Source organism: Engraulis encrasicolus, chromosome 23, assembly GCF_034702125.1.
Source record: "Engraulis encrasicolus isolate BLACKSEA-1 chromosome 23, IST_EnEncr_1.0, whole genome shotgun sequence".
NCBI classification, from domain to species: Eukaryota; Metazoa; Chordata; class Actinopteri; order Clupeiformes; family Engraulidae; genus Engraulis; species Engraulis encrasicolus.
In genome coordinates this window covers 30,729,004-30,749,148 of record NC_085879.1, presented here as the reverse complement: position 1 = coordinate 30,749,148, position 20,145 = coordinate 30,729,004, and the positions used below count along the sequence as shown (strand labels likewise).

The window sequence follows — 20,145 nt, the reverse complement described above, 5'->3', positions numbered from 1 at the left end:
CCAGTCCCAGCCACTCTCACTGGTCTCAGCCATGAGTCCACCGCCAGTGAATGTCACCTCCGTGGAGGACCGCCTTCTTCATATTTCTGACTTTTTTTCTCGAAATTTTCGACTTTGTATGTCAAAACTTTTGACTTTGCATCTCAAAACTTTCGACTTTATTTCTCGAAAGTTTCGACTTTTAAATGTTCGACTTTTTTCTCAATACTTTTGACTTTATTTCTCGAAAATTTTGACTTTTTTCTCAAAAATTCTGAGTTCCTTTCTCAGAGATTTGCAAAATATATGTCTCCTATTGAGCCTAATGCTCTTCCGTACTTTTTACATAGAACAAACTTCACAATATAATTTTCATGAAATTTTCTCGATAAAAGACTACAGATGGCTACTCATACCCCTTTCCTTTCTTTGCTCACTTTACCTGTTAAGCACCAGTCGGCACCTACAGCCGCCTGGACGTGCCTGTTCTAAGTGCAACGCAATAGCCTACACTCAGAGCATCTGCGCCAGCCAGGCAACCAGTCTAGTAGAGATAGGCTACCTATTGTACAATGCACAGATTATGCAAAATGCTTAGTTGACAGCAATATCTAGCCTAACCATCAGCATATCATGTATTCTCCTATTATCAATGAAGGCAATGCAGGACCTATTATACAGCCAATTGACAAACAATTAACAAAGCACATCACGTCACTAACTTGATTTTCTTGAATCTGCAGTGTGGATCTTTCAGTAGAGCACAGATATGCTTCACCACAGAGTCTCCCAGTTTCCGTTCACTCAAGTTCAACTCTGTCAGGAATAAGGGTTTTTTATCTAAATGTCGAGTCAGATACACACAGGCTTCTTCTGCTGCATCACTGTTCAAAAACCTGCAGACAGGGGGAGAAAAATATTGATGGGAAGAAAGGAGTCACCGGAGCATCTTCAGATGTGGAAAATAACTTGTTTTATTGGGCAAGCGCCAAGACTAACGTTTCGACGTTAACACGTCTTCTTCAGAGTCAATATGAAATAATATTGATGTCAACAATATTCCTTAACATTTTACAGGAGGGCAGATGGACAGGCAGGACAGGTACAACCCTTACACCGTAGTGTCAAACCTGTATAAATATACCTACTATTATGCCAAAAAGACAAGAGATCACATCCCTCCAGTATTCAGGACATTAAACAGTCTCCCAGTGAGGCTAAGAATTGAGTTTAAAACTCTTGCGATCGTCTATAAGTCATTCAATGGCCTAGGCCCTTAATATATTACAGATATGCTACAGCAAAGTCTTCACCTCTACTTGTTGTGCCTAGGGTTAAGTCCAGACAGAGTGAAATGCCATTATGCCATTTTGCTGCCATATGCTGCAACTAGTTTCCTTCAAATGATAACTGCCCCAACAGTATAATGTTTTAAATGGAAATTAAAAACAGCTTTATTTTCATCTGACGTTGGTCAAAGTTATTATCCACTTTCTATAATTACTTCTGGCTTACTACGCTACTTTTCTTCTCTCTTCTCTTTCCTCTCAAGCACATTGAGTTATGCATGTACTATATGATAATGTGCTATACAAATCTTATAGCTATTGCTACTTCCGACATTTTATACAAAATAAAGCAGTTTAATTTTCTATTTTGGTAAACAACCCTGACTCACCTCAGTTTGCATTTTGTTGCAAGTGCTGAAGTAACACATTCCACTCCTGAGTCTCCAGGGTCATTTCCTCTCAGGTCCAGCTCCTCCAGTTGTGAGTGATTTGATTTGAGAGCTGCGGCCAGTGTAGCATATCCTTTCCCAGTTATACCACAGTTTGACAAGCTGGGGTGGGGTGGGGTGGATAATTGTTATTATGATTTTACATCTATGTAATTATTAGTACTGAAGTGTGCAAAATGCCTGAGTGGAACTGACAATATCTTGCAAAGAGATATTAGGAAATAGTTGCTACATTCCAGAGGATTTAATGGCCAACAGAACCACATACGAAATGAAACAAATATATCAAATTACTAACTTAAGTGTCTTGAATCTGCAGTATGACTCCTCCAGTATAGCACAGAACTGCTCTACTCCTTGATCCCCAGGTATTTTCTCACTCAGATCCAACTCTGCCAGGTGTAAAGGGTTTCTTCCCAGGACAGTAGTCAGATACTCAAAGGCCTTGTCTGCTGCATCAGTCTTTAACAACCTACAAAGAGTTGTTGTACAATGATTTATTGTGCATGTAGGTCGTCAGTATTCCTACGTAATGTATTTCACAGAGGGATTGTACAAAATCTGACACAAAATACAGGGTATGTTAAAGTAACACGAAATTCATTGATCCCCTATCTCAAACCAAAGCACCATACACCAAAATTGCCCATTGCCCAAATTACAGTCTAACAAATTACAGAGCGTGTGGTTTTGTTTTAAAAAATACAGTTGCATCATGATGACATTTTAAGCCATCTTAACTCTCTAACCTCAGTTTGCATTTCTTATTCTTCAGTGCTGAGGTGAGTAGCTCCACTCCAGATTCCAAGAGATTATTTCCTCTTAGGTTTAGGTCTGTCAGTGTTGAGGGGTTTGATTCAAGAGCTTTGGCCAAATCAGCAAATCCATCTCCAGATATACCACCGTCTGACAGACTAGAGAGAACAGTGCATTATTTTTTTTTTAATCCACAATTAGACGAGACGAGAGATTTGCTTCACTCCAGAGTTGCGTAGTTCATTTCCACTTAGCTCCAGATGAATTAGGTGTGAGGGGTTGGATGTCAGAACTGAAGTTAGAGCAGCACAGCCTTCTTCTGTTACATTGCACTTAATAAGCCTGTAGGGAAGCAGGTGATTTTCTGAGGAACGTAAACCCACACCCCTTAACACACTCTGTGTTAGTTAATTAGTTAGTTAAATAATAGTTAAATAATGATATGCTATGAACTTGTGACACATGGTAATAGTTATCTAATAGTTAAGTAACTGCTTATTAATGTTTAACATGTGAATTAATAACAATTTATATGTGTCTAATGTGGCATTAAGTAGTGATTGTTAACCCTTACTTAAGTATTAGGTTATAGCTAATTTGCTGCTAATTATGGCCCCTTATATATATGGCCCCTTACCATGTGTCTCAAGTTCATAGCATATAATTACTTAACTAATAGATAAGTAAGGGTACAGTTAATAGTTAAGTAGCTATTAGGTCATACTTAACTAAGGACCTTAATTAACACTTACTTAATACAAAAGCAAGGCATATCTAATGATTAAATAATACCGAAATATTGTTGTCTGTAGATTGCGTACCCATCATGCACTGCTCTTCTTGGAGCTAATATTCTCAAACATTAACCTAATTATCACAAAGGAATGGTTTAGTCTCGCTTCAAAACTATTACTCTTCATAATGTTCTGCATTTATTGTAGGGTTTTTACCATTAAAACTAAAGTAAGTAAAGAACGAAAAGTATTGAAGTATTTCGTTAGTCTGTTTTCAAATTTTCACATTTTTTCTTCTAGAAACGAATCATAGGAACACAAAAAAGTGGCGGCAAATTTTTGACCCATACATCATCTCAGGCCAAAGATGTCAGAGATTAAAGGTTATCCAAATTTGTTGAATTCAAATAGTAGCCAACGTGCGCAACATGACCCGAGAGTCCCGGTTTTAGCGTCTTGTTTTTCAAATTACACAAAGTATCACTGTCTTCCATCAAAGTTATACAATTCTGTGAGCTCCCTTAAGGCTAGTTTTCATGATGTCATCAATCCATTCATTCAGCTTGGCAGCTTAGTCAGACTCGCAAAAAATGTTGAAATAATGCAATAACGTATTTAGAGCCTGTATTTACTTGCACATATGTCATTTCATGAATATCACCCAATTTCACCGATCCCAATATGATAATTTATCTTAACCCCCTCTTAACATTTATGAAATTCATAATGATGCTGAATCGCATAAAATGGCTCACCTGAGTTTCTTGAGTCTGCAATGTGAATCTCCTAGTAGAGCACAGAACTGTCTTACTCCCAAGTCTCCTGGTTTCTTCTCACTCAGGTCCAGCTCAGTGAGGAGTAAGGGGTTTTTGCCCAGAAGTGTGTTCAGATACTCAAAGGCTTGCTCTGCTGCATCACACTTCAGGAACCTACAGATCGGGGCAATGATGTTTTCATCAATGATCTCTACCAAACACTATAACTCTCCCTATTTCTATCCTAATAACATTTTGACATCTTAATCCAACTTCACTCTTTCACCTCAGTTTGCATTTTTCATTTGTAAATACTGAAGTGAGGAGCTCCACTCCAGAGTCTCCAGGGTCATTTCCTCTCAGGTCCAGCTCCTCCAGGTGTGAGGGGTTTGACTTGAGAGCTGAGGCCAGAACAGCATATCCTTCTCCTGTTATGTCACAATAGGATAGCCTGGAGAGAGAGAGATGAATTGTTGTTATTCTAATACAATCAGAGAACGAGAATATTCAGATATAAAACTTCCTCACTAATGTGTCTACTGATGTGTCTACTAATGTGTCTGAGGTCTGCTAAACACAAACATTTTGTCTGAGTAGGGCCTATGTAGAGATATTGAAATGTATCTGTAGGTTTCATAAGCACGTGAAAGATTGCTTTATTAAGGAGGCATTTGGAAAAACTGGCCCTCTGGGACTTTTAATTGAGTATGGCTGCGTTTCACCTGTGCCTAAAACCGTTACTGACTTGACGAATGACAATCATCGACAGAAAACACCCTGTAAAGCACTATGTTGAAATAAACCCAAGTGATTAAAAGAGCTTGGCTACATCTTTAAAGGGAAGATTCTTTGCATCAAACATATTAAACCCTTTCACATTCTGTATCCAGCTGTGCTTCTGACGAGCCAATTCATTGGTCCAGCAAATGCAAGAACCTTCAAGCAGTGTTGCCAGATTGGGCGGTTACCCGCTCAATTGGGTTACTTGGGATGGCCGTCTGTGGGTAAAAAGGGAAAGAATTGGCCATTTTGCATTTTTTTCTGCAGTTTTGGGCCCATAGAAACCAATGCAATTTGTTGACATTGGGCGGAATTTAGCACATTTTGGTGTTTTTTGAGAACCTTTTGGGAGGGATTTGATCAGACACATCTGGCAACACTGCCAGCAAGTGAAGTGAATTGATTCAGTAAGCATGGTTTCTCTCCTATGATTGAACTGTTAGAAAAAAATGGCCTACATCCAAACTCATTTGCCAATCCCTGATTTAGGGTATATACTTGTAGTGTAGCTTTTTAAGGCATAAAAAGGTCCTCAAGTGACATTACAGAATTCCATAAATAAATACAAAGGGATCTGGCTCTGTTTACCACACATTGAATATTAGATCACTAACTTGAGTTTCTTGAGTCTGCAGTGTGAATCCCCCAGTAGAGCACAAAACTGTTTCACTCCCACGTCTCCTGGTTTCTTCTCACTCAGGTCCACCTCAGTGAGGAGTAAGGGGTTTTCACCCAGAAGTCCATTCAGATACTCAAAGGCTTGCTCTGTTGCATCACTCTTCAGGAACCTATAGAGGGGGGCAATGGTGTTTGGATAAATGGTCTCTAGCAAACAAAATATAACTCTTCCTGTTTCCACCATATAAGCTCAAAACATATTAATATCTTAATCCAACTTCACTCTTTCACCTCAGCTTGCATTTTTCATTTGTAAATACTGAAGTGAGGAGCTCCACTCCAGCATCTCCAGGGTCATTTCCTCTCATATCCAGCTCCTCCAGGTGTGAGGGGTTTGATTTTAGAGCTGAGGCCAGAGCAGCATATCCAGCACCTGTTATACCACAGTGTGACAGCCTGAAGAGAGAGTATTGTTAATTTGTCTTAATGTATGTACCATAATAATGAAACAAATCTTAATACATATCCTGTATTTCCATTTCCATCATTTTTGTCTTTTAACATACATCTTCTAATGCAAATATGTGCATTGCAAGTATTCGCGAGAAGGGTGAGTGAGAAGATTGATGTAAGGAGAATGGGACTTGCAGGACATTGCCAAAGGCACCAAGAACTGGTTCTGTGGGAACCATCGTGTGGGGTTAAGAGGATATCCCACACTAATATATGTGGACATACTCAATAAGGACGCAGGAGCCCAGAGTACCAGCAAACTGAAAATATGTATGGATAATGGGGATGACTGGAAGCAATGATGGAAGTCTTGTCTGAGGACGACCTACAGCGTTTCCACACCTGGTCCCTTTCAGCCGCCTACAGCTGGGCTTACACTGTGCGACTTTTGCCCCGATTTTGCCCCAATTTGGCACTTTTTGAGAGTCGGGCCGATTTCTTGCTCAATCGCAAGTCAATCGTGAGTCTCGCATCGTGCAGTGTACATGGGGTAACGACAAGCGATTTCGCCTCAAGATCGTGCAATCGCAGGGTCGCAAGAAAATCAAAACGGTTTGAAATTCTGGTCGTGGCTCGTGCATAAATCGCACAGTTAAAGCAGTGCTACGACCCGATTCGACACTTCACATGCACAAATTAATAGGGCCGTGCGATTCGCTGTTGAGCGCGACCTCATCTCCACCTCAGGTGCGCATGTTACCTCCTCTGCAGACCGGGGAAACATGCCTGTCGCGTCGTACGGTGGAAGCATTTCGCTCGCATCCGACTGTCGGCTAGTGTAGTGTGAGGACGTGAGTCGTGAGTTGTGAACTTTTAAACAGTGAAATTCCATCGTGCAGTGTGAGCAGAAGCTTAAGACCCACGAGTGAAAATATCGCACAGTGTATGCCCGGCTTAAGCAAACTCCGAGTAGTGACATTTTTGCTGCATATGTTAACGTTCCAAAGTGTACCCAGACCCCTCGGAAGCGAACCGTACTGAGACCTTGGTTGACGTGGTCTCAGTTCGGTTCGCTTATGAGTTCTGACAAGTTACACTTGTGACTAGGTGTAATCACTTAAGGAGGGCTCTAGAGGACCAGGTGTGATAAAAAAGAAAAGAAAAGTGACACACCATAAAAGCCTACCAGGACCAGAAAGATCATCAACCGGTTCCTTTTGTAATACACTCACGATATGAACAAAAACAGACCTGAGTCCTTTTGCTGTCGGTTCACTTTTTGGTCCACTTACAGTAAAGAGGACTGAGTTTGGTTCACTTAAAGAGGACTAGGTGTGAAAACCTTACTAGAGAGAAGTGTCTATCCATAGTCAGTGAAACTCAGTTTATGGAAAAAGTAGCACACGGTTATTCAAATTATTTAATGTTGATGCCCTGCCATATGACAGGGGTCCCCAAACTTTTTTCTCTGGGCCCCAGACTGGGGGCCACATTATCGTTCCTGGCTGTGATCAGGGGCATCACAATCATGTGGGCTGTATACTAGGCCACTGCCTGTTATAGCCATAATTTCTAGCACAAAATAGTACATCATTACAAGTGATTTGCAAAAGAAGTGAGTACTTCACATGTTGTTCAATTTGAAATACCACAGGTTTTTGGTATTGCTTTTAATTTCTAATAACCATGTAAAAATAGCAAGGAAAGGTTAGAAAAATATGGTGATTGACAGTTTATGAGTGATACAATAGTAATGGTAGGCCTGTTTACAGTGAGATGAGAAACTATCAAGACAAGAAACTTCTGGTAAAATTAAACTGTAGGAAGGCCTGTCGATAAACAACATAAAATATTTTAAAAATATATTTTATCTTTTTTTTCTCTGTGAGGATTGCTTCTTTGGGCCAGTTCAAATGGTGAGGTGCAGAGAGGTGGAGGGCCGGTCAAAGGAGCATGGCGGGCCGCATCCGGCCCCCGGGCCTTAGTTTGGGGACCCCTGCCATATGACAACAAACAAAGCACAGGCAAGCTTCACAAGATTAAGGAAGGTATGGAACTCAAAACAATACAGCAACAAAAGAAAACTCTGACTCTACCAAAGCTGTGTCATATCTACTCTGCTATATGATGCAGAATGCTGGAAAACAACTGAAGGCGACCTGCACAAACTCTCCACCTTTCATCATCCCTGAGGAAAATCCTACGCATCTACTGAGGAAAATCGCATGTACTGGCCCAATACCATCTCCAACAATAACAACCTCCTCAACATCAAAGCTGGGGGACCATCGAGAAGTTGGCTACCGACAGATCAAAGTGGAGAGACTTTGTTGCTGCCCTATGTGCCGAATGGTGTGATGGGGTTAAGTAAGTAAGTAAGCCATGCCATATGATTTAAAAAGTTACATGAATTTGCTTGTAAAACATTTTGAAATACCTCCACACAAGGGCAGAGTTTGAAGTTAATGTATTGTTTGATGCCTTAAAATATAGATACAGTGCACACCGATAACGAGTAGTCTACACCCCTTTTGACAGGTAAAATACAACTTAAATGACATATTTTCTCATTTTTGAGTAGTGAATGAATAGTGAGTGAGTAAGATGTTGTATTTAACATACTCTATGTAAAGTCCGGAAATATCTTGTGTGCTAATACTGTTCAAAATGTTACTTTTCAAAATTGGTGTACACATTATTGATGTGCACTATATTTTGAACCGCAGAACCATTTTGTATGGTAAATATTGCCCTTAAATATGAAGTGATCAAGGTGAGACTATTATAAATGATTTGTTAATAGCTTGGCTTAGCCACATTAGCCTACGAAAAAAAGATCTGATGAAAACATAAAGGCTGTGAGCATTAAAACATACTGTAACTATGTTTTAACCATTAAAACTTTGAACCATTGAACTTGCTCAAAAGAGACTTAAAATTATAAGAAAGTTATGAAATACCTTTGTGTGCAAAGTCATACTGTAGTGTAGCTATTTTGTTAACGTTATGTATTGGCAAAATGCAGTTCCCTAATCATAGTGATGCATACATGGATTTCTCATGCTTACAAACAAATAATAAACAAATAAAAAACAAATAAATCAGACAAGAATTTCAAAATGCCAAACTAAGCGGCTTGGTGTTAAACATTGGCGGACCGCGGGCCCATTCACAGTGGGATGAAAAGAACCTGTTGTCTTGTCGGCTGGCGGTTTTATCCACTTGCGTAGATTTTGTACACACACTACACTGCTCCAATTGGACTACCAATGTTAAACACCTTGCTGCTTAGCATGTTGGAATGTAAACATGAGAAATATGACAAATAACAGTGGGACTTTTTCCTCATCTGTAAATGTATAGAACGAAGTGAGACAAAGAGAGCTCACAATTAGGTTTGAATAATGATTGTATATTAACTTAAAAACCCATATGAAAATGTTATAGTCAATGTTATAAACTAATCATTGCAGCCATAATCAAAAGACATTATTTTCACAGATCAAAAAGCATCGTTTCTTTGAGTGGACCTTTACTGCACTGATAGGGAAAAAAAGACAAAGATGGGCTTTAAATTACTGACTGAAGTTTTTTGAATCTGCAGTGTGAATCCTCCAGTAGAGCACAGAACTGCTTAACTCCCAGGTCTCCTAGTTTCTTTGAATGCAGGTTCAGCTCTGTGAGAAGAAGTGGGTTTTCACCTAGAAGCTTCTCCAGATACACAGATGCATTCTCTGCAGCGTCACTCTTCAAAAACCTACAGAGAGAAAATAATTATGTCCAGATTATTTCCCATTATCTCAGAAAAAGATCAAACACCCCTAAATGTCTCACCTCAGTTTGCATTTCTGATTTTTCAGTGCTGAAGTGAGAAGCTTTACTCCAGAGTCTCCAGGGTCATTTCCTCTCAGGTCCAGTTCCTCCAGGAGAGCAGGGTTTGATTTGAGAGCTGCCGCCAGAGCACGATATCCTTCCTCTGTTATGTTAGAGTATGAAAGCCTGGAGAGAGTGTACATCATTATTCTTAAATGTCTAAGCTAATGTGAGGGGCAGCCATGGTGTAATGGTTAGGCTTTATCTTATAGATCACAGGGTTGCAGGTTCAATTCCCAGCCTTACACAACCCCTACCTCCCTCCATGGCTGAAGTGCCCTTGAGCAAGGCAAGTATCCCCAGATTTCTCCAGGGACTGTAACCAATACCCAGTAATATCTGTAAGTCGCTTTGAATAAAAGCATCAGCCAAGTGTAACGTAATATAATGTACAAACCCCAACTCCGATGAAGTTGGGACGTTTGGTAAACTGTGAATAAAAGGAGAAAGCAATCATTTTCAAAATGTTCAATCCATTCATTAGATGGAGAATAGTGAAAAGACAAAATATTAAGTGTTAAAACCGAGAAAAAAATATTGTTTTATGGGACATATGTACTCATTTCTAATTTAAAAACTGCAACATGTCTCAAATAGGATGGGGATCAGTGAAATGTAATAAACATCCAAATAAGATAAAACAACAAAGAAGAACATTTCAAAATGAATTGTACTGATGGACAATATGAGTGTCCAGGTATAAGACCATCACAGAGAGGCTGAGTCACTCAGAATTAAAGATGCAGAGGGAATAATTACCAGGTATTACATACATTTTCGAATTCCCTTTGATTTACCATGATTGAGTGTATATAAGACATATTTTTGTCATTAAAATAATTGTATATGTTCATGACTTACCATGATTGAGTGTATATAAGACATATTTTTGTCATTAAAATCATTGTATAGGTTCATGACATCATGAAATATGGATGTAGTCTCACTCTAGCACTCCAAGAATTACAGCTATTGAAAATCGCCCATGTTAAGAATGCTTCATGTGTGCAAATGATAGAGGGGTTTAACATTCTCCTATGCACCCGAGCTCACTTGAAATAGACCCAGAAGACATGGGAAACTGTCCTTTGCTTACAGAAGTTGCAGAAGTCAATTCTTTTTGAAAATAATAGTCTTGCACATCCTGTGCTACAGTGAAAATGGACCATCCAACTTTTGTAAGTGCCAACTTCAAAAGTCAGCCTCCATGATGGCACGGGGGTGCAGTAGTGCATTGGTTAAGCTGTTCTCACTCATCTGCAGATTTAAATACAGTGCTGAATGATATAAATGGGTTTTAAACAACATGAAAAGCCACTCGTGCATTATATTTTGAAGGGAGATCTTCGATTACTGCCACCCGGAAAGCACTGATGATCATCAAAGACACAAGCCACCCTGCACACAAACTGTTCAGCCTCCTGCCCTCTGGAAAGAGGTACAGGCGCCTCCGTTCCCGTACCACCAGGCTGGCGAGCAGCTCAATGCACCAAGCGATCAAGATACTGAACACTCAACCCACTCTCCCTCCACTGTCAGCCTCTAGCCAGCAAGGCCACTGACAAACACCCCCCCCCCCTCATCCCCCACCACCATATCCGCGACTGAACTTTCCACCTGCACTACTATATTTGTGACTGAACTTTCAACCTGCACTAACTCAAAACATGCACACACACACACACACACACACACACACACACACACACACACACACACACACACACACACACACTGACACACAACTCACACACACACACACACACACACACAGACACACACACGAACACACACACAGACGCACACCACACCTTCTACCTGCACTAAACACAGACATACACACACACACACACACACACACACACACACACAACACACACACACACACACCACACACACAGCACACACACACACACACACACACACACACACACACTGCTGCTGGTGTACTTGATAGACCTTTTTAATATTTATTTTTCTTCAAAATGCTACTATTACTATGTCAGAACGCTATAAAGGACTTTTTAGTAAAAGCACAAAAGCACAACAATTACCTCTTAATGTATGTCCTCTACAAGTCTTCTGTTGTCCAGTCTTGCACTTTAAATGTCTGTATGAGCACTGTCTATGTCCATACTGTCTTAAGTCCATGTATAAGTACTGTCTATGTCTATACTGTCTATGTCCTTACCTAGATTAGTCTATGTCTGTATGGGAAAGCAAGAAATGTAATTTCAAATTCCTTGTATGACCAGTGCATGTAAAGAAATTGACAATAAAACCTACTTGTCATAGTTAGGACAAATTACATTCTCAACTAAGTTTTAACAGTTTAACTCCATCATAAGGACCAGCAGGTGATAAAATGGCGAGCTTTTGATCAAGACACTTTAAGCACTACAGACAGCTGCGTCGAACAGGGGGGGAAACCCTGACTCATTCTTAGGGTCCAGACCACCTGGGGGGCCCACCGGGGCACATCCAATGGAAAATAATTTTCTTCTTTTGTTTTTTTAAAACATTATTTTAAAAATAATGTCAATACATGTCTGCTATTTATGTAATGCCAATGTTCTCTGGAAAACTGTTGAACATCTGTTGAATTGGATATACTAGCCTGTAAATAGGCTATATTCTATATCGGACACCCCCAGTATCACGCAATGGTTTAGTCCGCCCGCTCGCGGACTTTCGATTGTATAATTATGCGGAATCAACACTCACTCACTTCAATACCAGCAATCGGTTAGCAATGAAAGACGTCTAAAACACCAGGCTTTCACAAAAAGAATAGAAAGGCAAGAGAGACAGGGGAAACAAAATGAAGGAAAGCAACTGCAGCTGATTTCTTGCAAGAAAGGTGAGCCCAAATGTCAAAATTGCAGCCTAGGCTACACAGTAGGATAACTGGTTAGGCCCATCCCATTCCCATTCCGTGTGGCCTTCTGTGATAGCCGAAGTCAAATGAAAAAAAAAATCTCATTTTGTTGTTTGTCATTGTGATAGAATAGAACCCATATTTGTCTTTGATATAAGCGTCCCAAAAGACCAACATGGGTCGATGTTGGTTCAAATATCCAAATGATAGCAAAGCTATTTGTAAAATGAATCCAACTCAATTTCAGAAAATGTCACAAACTTGAAGAGGCCCCCTGTCGCAGCAGGTGCAAATGTGAACTTGAGAGAAGGTTAGCCTATTTTAGCTAATTTCCTAGTCTTGAAGAAAAGCAGTTTCTCAACCGGGTGCAATGCTGCCCGCCCTGGTCATCAAATTTGCAGATTGATTCTGTCCTCGTAACGATATGAATATTAATCAACGTCATGTTCATCAGTTGCCAATGTCAAGGTGGCGGTGCGAACAGCTGTCAGTCTTGAACTTTCATTCTGCTTTTATTTTGCGGTCTCAACACTCTCAATAGGAAAGCTCTGGTTACTTGGCCATGTCTCTGACCATCTGACAACGCCCGTTATAGCTGAAGTGTGGTAAAATAATGACGAGATTTTGACGGGGCACCAGTCTGCGTTTTGAATGCTGCTGACGCCATTCTATCTGCGCAAAGCGGTTTGCATATAGACAAAGATTAATGATTATGGGTTTGCATAGCACAAGAAAGGACAGGCAGAGTAGCCTACCTCCGTGCTAAGCAGGTAGCCTCTATGCATTGAGTGCTCATGAAAATTACTACAATACTGAAATAGTTCCTGGCCAATTTAATTCTGAAATTATATGCAGTAGCCTAATAAATAATGATTTCAAAGAAATAAATATAACTTCGGGGTGCCCTGACTTTAAAAGGTTGAGAATAACGACATCAAATCCAAACAGCGATAGCCTACTTTTGTTCTTTACTCTGCTTTACAGCAGGTTTTAAGCGACATTTCGAAGTCAGCTTCTGCCAGTAGCCTACGCTAAATCACAGCTGATCTCTGTTCCTTCCTCTCCCAAACACTGTATATGGGCAAAAGTGACGTGCGTGCGGGGTAGTGCAAGTGAACGAATGTGTGTGCGCGTGTTTCTGTTCAGCGATGCACATTGAAGAATGTTCAATTCAACATATCAATTGCACGAAATAGTAGGCTAAAAGCATTGAGAAGAGAGATGTAGGCCTACCAGTCTCTCCCCCTCACACCATAGTGATGAAGTGATTAAAAGTCATCCCTATGAATATGATAGCCTACTTTTCATAACTGGTAATGTGAAAGATTAAGACATTTTATATTTTTATTATGTCTATTAGCCTGTCATATGATTGAAGATGAGGATGATTTAAGTGAAGGAGAGGACAGCATAGAGGGGTATTCTGAGGAAGACAAGAAGGATGACGATCTCAGGAGGTAGGCACGCGCGCAGGGGGGAGGGGGCGTTGGGTAGGTTGGGGTGTGTGTAGGGGGTCCCATGGAAGAGGTCGTTCCTAGGGCCCCAAATTTGGTGCTACGCCCCTGACTACAGAAAGGAAAAAACATTGCAAAACATGACAAGGAATACACCCACCATTTAAGCTGGTGAAATAATGTCCAAGAAAGGAATTAACACTGTTATTTTATATAAAATCATCTCATCGGTTAATGTATTTAACTGTTAAGTGTTGTCTTTTGTTTTGTTTTTAGTCTTCCTCGACATTTGCTGCCTTTTATTGTCCCCATCCCAACTCTTTTGAGACGTGTTGTTTTTATATACTCATGAATATCCCCCAAAACAATATTTTTGGTCAGTTTTGATGGCTGACATGTTTTCTTTGTGCCTTTCTCCCTCTTATGAAAGAATCAGATGTTTTGAAAATGGCAATATTTTGTTAATATTCACAATTTACCTTGTGTCCCAACTATGGAGTTGGGGTTTGTACTTAAAGTGATACTGTCCCATTTTTGGAAATAAGCTTATTATACACCTCCCCTTGAGTTAGATAATACGGTTCTACAATTGTCCTGTACTTTCAACCATTCTCTGGGTATGGCAGGACAAATTTTACCTCCATGCTAGCAGTTAACATTGAATCCTATGAGACCAGTTAGCCGCCAGCTGGTCTCATAGGACTCAATGTTAACTGCTAGCTTGGTGGTAAAATTTGCACTGCCATACTCGGAGAACGATTGAAAGTACAGGAGAACGGTAAAACTCAATTATTTAACTCAAGGGGAGGTGTAAAATGAGCTTATTTCCAAAAATGGGACAGTATCACTTTAACCCTGAGGAGAAACAAGTAAAAGATACAAATTGTTTTATTGTCATATACTCATACATCTCATTCATAAACAAAGAAATGTTTGGTGTTCAAAAAAGTTCCAAAAAGACAAAAATGTAGGAAGTATAAAAATCATAAAAATGTATTATGTTCTCAGTAAAAAAGGCAGGTTAAAAATGAGATTAAAAGGGGAAGGATGAGTGACTCTTTGTCTGAGGTTCTTCATGGCACTTAAGTATCCCAATGACCAGAGGGAAGAAGCTGTTCCTTATTCTTCTGGTGTGGGCACATACATTATCCCTGTATCTGTGGCCAGATGGTAATTAGGTGAAGTGTGTGACTTGGGTGATGTCGAACAGATGTATATGATGCGTTTCCCCTTCCTTACGCATCGTTGGTTACAAAGGCTATGGATGTTGGGTAGCTCAGTTTTTATGATGCACTGAGCAGACCTGAATGCATGTCCTGTATGTCAATGCAATTTCTGTCTTTTTCTTTACTTAAGTGTCAGCAGTCTTATTACATAGCTGCACATCAAATCGTACACCCATACAGTATGGCTATTAGTGCATTAACTTACACAAGTTTCTTGAATCTGCAGTGTGAATCCCTCAGTAGAGCACAGAACTGTTTTACTCCTGAGTCTCCTGGTTTTTCCTCAGTCAGGTCCAGCTCTGTCAGGAGTAAGGGGTTTCCACCCAGGAGTTCATGAAGATAATCATGGGCTTTCTGTGCTTCATCACTCTTCAAAAACCTGTGGAGAAGAGAGGATTTTTACAGAAAATGTCAGAAGCTAATACGTTCTTTGAAGGTAGAATATGCAATTGTAGTACGCTAGATAATTACAGAAATGGAAAATTCCTATTCACAAATGAAAGGAGAAAACCCTTTTTTGACATTGGGCCCTTGATTTCACTTAATACCCTCATGTTCTACTCACCCCTGTAACGTGTGCGTCATTTGGAGCCCTGCTGAAGATATGCCGTTTGGTTATATCCATGAAACGACTTCCTATGGGCCATTGTGTTGCAGGTACAATGTTGTTAATCTTTATGATGGTACGCTACCACTCATAACGCACAAGTGGAATTCTTGTTTGGAAACTTCTCGGTTTCGTGGATAATACAGTTTTTGAAAGTCTGGTGAAGGCGGATGTATGTTGCCTGCAAAACCTGGATATAACCAAACCGCAAATCTTCGGCAGAGCTCCAAATGACGCACACATTACAGGGGTGAGTAAAACACGAGGTTATATAAGAAATCAATGGCCCAATGTTTAAAAAAACGTTTTTTTTTCTCCTTTAAAGGTGCACTGTAAAATAATTTTAGTAGTTTATTTCCAGCATTCATACCGCCCACTCAAAAATGTTGCCTTTTCCACGAATACTCACCACCACCATCAAATTCTAAGTATTCATTATGACTGGATTGCACTGCTCATACATGAAAAGGGGGATCTTCTCCATGGTCTGCCATTTTGAATTTCCAGAAATATACATTTTTAGCTGCAAAACTTATTATCATTTGGTCATACTAGTAAATATTAGTTTATCATTAGTAAATATTCCTAAAAAGATTGCATTTGACAGTGGGCAGCACAGGTTCAATGAGCAGCAAAGTTGCAGTATCTACTCTGCCCATGTTCTTACACAGTGCACCTTTAAGCTCTGAGGACTGAAAGAATGGAAGAATTATCCTCTGTCTTCATCCTACCAGACTTAACAGCAGCCTTTGACAGTCAACCACAACACACGGTGCTGTCCACTCCTGGTTCAATTCCAACCTCTCTGGATGCTCCTTAAGGGTGTCATGGCTAAGAAAATGGTCTTCAACTCAGACCCTCACCACAGGTATACCCCGAGGACCAGTGATGGGGCCCTTCTATTCACAATGTACACCACCTTCTTGGGACATGTCATTCAAACACATGGGTTTAAAAAGCACACTAACACATCCACACCACATGAGGATGCCTCTTGGCAGAGATGGGACCAAGTCACTAATTTGCAAGTCACAAGTAAGTCTCAAGTCGTTCCAGTCAAGTCCGAGTCAAGTCACAAGTTAAGACACATTTGACCAAGTCAAGTCCAAGTCCAAGTCGTACCAAAGCCAAGTCAAGTCCAAGTCCAAGTCTCATTTTTTTCCAAGTCACTTACAAGTCACCTTATATTCTATGGGCAACATTGACAATTACTTTTGGTCATAAATTCATTACCTCTCCACACTGCTCTGCATGTCCCCCTTTGTCAGTTGTGTTCTAAACAATAGTAGGCCTACTGGTATTGTTTAAGGGCAATTAATTTAATATTTCATTTTTTCATGTAATATCTTGACATAAAAATGCAAAAAAATAAGTACATATAGACTTGCCATACTATTGCAAATCATTGCAAGCTAAAACTGGCAAGTCAAGTCAAGTCTCGAGTCAATAGTTTGCAAGTCGAGTCAAGTCACAAGTCATTCTTAATATTGGCAAGTCAAGTCTCAAGTCAAGTCATTTGTGTGCTCAAGTCTGACTCAAGTCCAAGTCACGACTCCCAAGTCCACATCTCTGCCTCTTCGTCTTGTCTTGGAGGAGAGCCCGTAGGCGAAAAGGCTCGGATAACCCTAGTCTCAGTATGTTCTGCCTCTATGAGTGGCCCACATGATTTGTCAATTTTGGAAAATGAGCAGTCATCTTCAATATGAAGTAGACTCCATGCTATTTCAAAAGAGTCGGGTATAAGGAGTATCTGTACCCAGTTTGGTGCTTCTATTAAGATGAACAATTGTTTCAGTTGGCTATTAATATCTAAAGGTCGAACTTCTTGGAAAATGGGCAGCCATTTTGATTTTCAACTGGCCCATAAGTATCTGTGCAAATGTTGGTGCTAAATAAACTATTTCTTCTCTAGGCTTCTTCCTGCTACTTACCTCAGTTTGCATTTCTGTTTTTTCAGAGCTGAAATGAGGCACTCCACTCCAGAGTCTCCAGGGCAATTTCCCCTCATGTCCAGCTCCTCCAGCTGTGACAGATTGTATTGGAGAGCTGAGGCCAGAGCAGTATATCCTTCTCCTGTTATACCACAGTCTGACAGGCTGGGGAAGAAAGAATCATGCTTTTTAAATGTTAGTCGTGACTGAATATTGTAATTGTGACTGAGAGTTGCCATTCATAAACATTTATTTATTTTTTAGATTAATGAGGAATACTTTATTAACACAGTAGACAGAGCATAGTCACAGCAGTCCTGGAAGTTTGGCCTCCAAAAAGCAAAATACAGTACATGAAACCACAGAATGTAGACATATTTGACAGGCAAATTCACACCAAACTCCTCTAGCAGGAGTGGATTCCTACTCCGCTGTGCAGCCATAACTTGGGTCTCTTTCAGTCTCTCTGTTCGAGTGTCCTCTCCTATGGGGGGTCTCATCCTTTGGAGTACAATCACGAAAACATTTACCATCCCTGCTGAAGGCAAAAAGCCTGTCCTCGGGGGCTATAAAAGGCAGCGCGCACCTGCGCACATCCTCTTTCCATCCTTCGCTTTCGCGAGTCATCACAGATTTACTTTACCTCCCTTAATTCAGTTTAACTCTCCGACTAAGGACCTTGCCTGGTTGGTAGCGGTTAAGGTTAAGTAAACTTTGGAATTCAACTCCTGGACCATCTTCAAAAGCAGCAAAGAAGGGTAAGTTTGAAGACTGGAAGACCAGCGTTCGTCTATGCTAGTCGACCATCTTACCCGAGGGAGCTATGAATGAAAATCTGGGTACGTCGTGTGTCCCCCGTCCCCCCCCCTATCTGCCTCCTTGGGTTTACCTGCCCTGATAGTTTGGTGGTGTGTATAGTTAATTTCATGTGCAGCCATCTCAGATCTGAACTCCCTATTCGGCTCAACTCGTGCCCTTTTTATTTTAGGCGGTGCAGGGTTTTTTAAAGTATGTTTATTTTCTTATTTTAAATATGTATTAATAAAGAAAATATTTTTATTTTGGAACTGGAAATACATGTCTCTGTCTACGTCTATCCAAACCTGTTGTGCCTTGGTGTCATTGGTTGGAGTCAAGGTTTACTCTGGGTGGTGAAACTCCCCCAGTGGCGTAGTCGTGCAATTACAATTGTGAATACTGATGATTATTATTTTAGGAAAATTAACATCTAATGTTCCACTTGGTTACATTTTAGCATGACTGGAATAAGAGTAGTCTCGTACTGTCTCTTAATTCCTGTTCATGTTAGCTTAACTGGAAGGAGAAGTGAAGGCTGTCACCGGAGCTATTTTTCGCTTCGAAAAAAGTTAATAGTCTTTTGTCGCCGTACTTTGGTTCAGCGTGACCGAGCTATTAGCTATGCTCAAAAGGCTAGCAGTTTTACTGTGTCCTTAGCCTTGACCTCGAACAACCCCGTGTCTGAGGCTACTGTTGACTCCCCTCCTGTTATCCTGACGAGTATTTCGCCTAACAAACGAATTCATATACTTGTATCCTGTGGTTTTACCGTCGACGAAAACACCAAATTTTATCCGTTGTGGTGAGGTTACGCCAGCTATCCAGTTAACGGGCTAACCTACCCGGGATACCTACGAAGCTAACGGAGGCAGTGCTAGATGTAACTAACTCCTAACCTGGGCTTACACAGCATCTCCTACACAGAAAAGGTCCATCTTACGCATCCTATCACTAACGGTGTATACGATGACTGGCCAAAGGCTTCTCGTAAGAGGCCCCCACAGGAAGACCGTCCATGCCCACAGGGCACACACAACGCGTGCTGTGTCTGCCTTGGAGAGGACAGCAGAGGAGAGGACTCAGCAGGTGGCTCATGCAAACCATGCAGCAATCTTTCGGTGAAAGTGCGCAGACACAGACTTGCAATGCTAACCAAATTAGCTGAGTCTATTCGTCCGCAACCCGAACCCAATTTGGAGGATGAGGATTGGGATGATACCCAGTCACAACACAGCAAAGCGGTTCAACCCCTCATGTCTCCCCCCATCTCAGGCTTTCTCAACTGCGACCTCTGACGGTGACTATTCTGCCAACGTAGCAGATACCATCCATGGTCTTTGCCGTAAAGCGGCGGTCGAACTGGGCATTGTGTGACCAATGCCACCTGCACCTGAAAAGCACTCTCTCCTTGATGGGTTCTATCTCCCACGAGTGACTCCATCTGTCCAGGAGGAGATACCTCCGTTTCAGGACATTGTCTCTGATGTGCAGAAATCGTGGCAAACCCTGTTTTCATCCAGAGGTCTTGACTCTTGCCTCCGGCCGCGCTATGGCACCCTCAGTGG

General features: G+C 40.8%; 1 protein-coding gene across 1 annotated transcript; it reads right to left on the bottom strand.

The window, feature by feature from the left end:
• Positions 1–688: 688 nt before the first annotated feature.
• On the bottom strand, positions 689–19,524 carry LOC134439969 (ribonuclease inhibitor-like). Its single transcript, XM_063189897.1, has 9 exons — positions 19,487–19,524; positions 17,783–17,947; positions 15,450–15,623; positions 9,648–9,812; positions 9,397–9,570; positions 5,357–5,530; positions 3,963–4,136; positions 2,016–2,189; positions 689–875 (listed from the first exon to the last, which is right to left on the bottom strand). The coding sequence occupies exons 1-9, from the start codon at positions 19,522–19,524 to the stop codon at positions 689–691; spliced, it is 1,425 nt and encodes a 474-aa protein (XP_063045967.1).
• Between the last annotated feature and the right edge of the window lie 621 nt (positions 19,525–20,145).

Coding starts and splice junctions, on each gene's coding strand:
- LOC134439969 (XM_063189897.1), bottom strand. CDS start 19,524: ATGCGTAAGATGGACCTTTTCTGTGTAGGAGATGCTGT. Junction 17,948..19,486: donor TTCTGTGTAGGAGATGCTGT/GTAAGCCCAGGT, acceptor TTTCTTCCCCAG/CCTGTCAGACTGTGGTATAA. Junction 9,813..15,449: donor TGCAGATTCAAGAAACTTGT/GTAAGTTAATGC, acceptor CACTCTCTCCAG/GCTTTCATACTCTAACATAA.